At 40.5% G+C, this 891-nt stretch overlaps 1 protein-coding gene across 1 annotated transcript; it reads right to left on the bottom strand.

Moving 5' to 3' along the window:
* Nucleotides 1–573: 573 nt before the first annotated feature.
* On the bottom strand, nucleotides 574–891 carry LOC107862183 (stromal processing peptidase, chloroplastic; the record flags this gene model as incomplete). Its single annotated transcript, XM_047410034.1, is given in 1 exon segment — nucleotides 574–891. A coding segment is annotated over 1 exon segment (126 nt), but the record flags the coding sequence as incomplete, so codon positions are not given.

Consider the following 891-nt stretch of genomic DNA (forward strand, 5'->3'; position numbering starts at 1 on the left):
ACAATCTCAACCGGATAGCATTCTAGCCCACTCCTGGGTTATCAAAAGATTTACAGATGGTGACAAAGTTCATCAGATGCAATTTCGGGTCATCCCGAGGAAGGCCACCAAACAACCCCTTCAGATTGAGGAGTTGGATCATAGTACTAGTAATGTTGAATTTTGCCCCCACGTTCCAACGGTGGAGGAATTGGTGTTGCTGTAGCTTTCCAACCCCCACTTTTACCTTGTCTAGGTTTGATCTAAATAGTGTCATCTCTTATATGTCTATGTGCTACATTGTCTCATAATGTAGGTACAAATTGAGCACGCATACCATGTTCAGTCAGTTGCAGCTTTCAGTTAGTAGGTGATGAACCTTTTTTATCCAAGGGCTCGAGTCAATTACGCAGTTTGAGAAGTATTTTATTTTCTTTAATCAGTCGTATTGAGTTGGGATAGTTGGGAGTCATGACCCGACTACCTATAGTCAGTACTAGTAGAGGCTTCATAGACAGTCAGTAGAAGTTGATGTATTAAGTTTTAATTTTTTTTGTAAAAGCAGAGTTGTAATCTTGTAAATTCAGTTTTGTATTGAGCAGATCCAGAAAAGAGTTAACTTTCGCATTATTCTTCTAGATTTATGCATTTTATTCAGTTGCTTATGAGTTATGCCAATAGAAAGGTTAGCTTGGGGTCACTTATGATCCTAAGCACCGTGTAACGTCTCGGAACCCATTTTTGGGGAGTTACAAACGTGGTATCAGAGCACAGAGTTCAAGTATCCTAGGGTGTCTGTGAAGTCGTGTCTAGTAGAGTCTTATGGAATGGTACGAAGATGTCTGTACTTTTCTTCGAGAGGTTCCATGCTACAATTGCTGCAGGAAGGGGTGCTGATGGTTTTCCAAAGTC

Source organism: Capsicum annuum, chromosome 3 (genome assembly GCF_002878395.1).
Source record: "Capsicum annuum cultivar UCD-10X-F1 chromosome 3, UCD10Xv1.1, whole genome shotgun sequence".
Classification (NCBI taxonomy): Eukaryota; Viridiplantae; Streptophyta; class Magnoliopsida; order Solanales; family Solanaceae; genus Capsicum; species Capsicum annuum.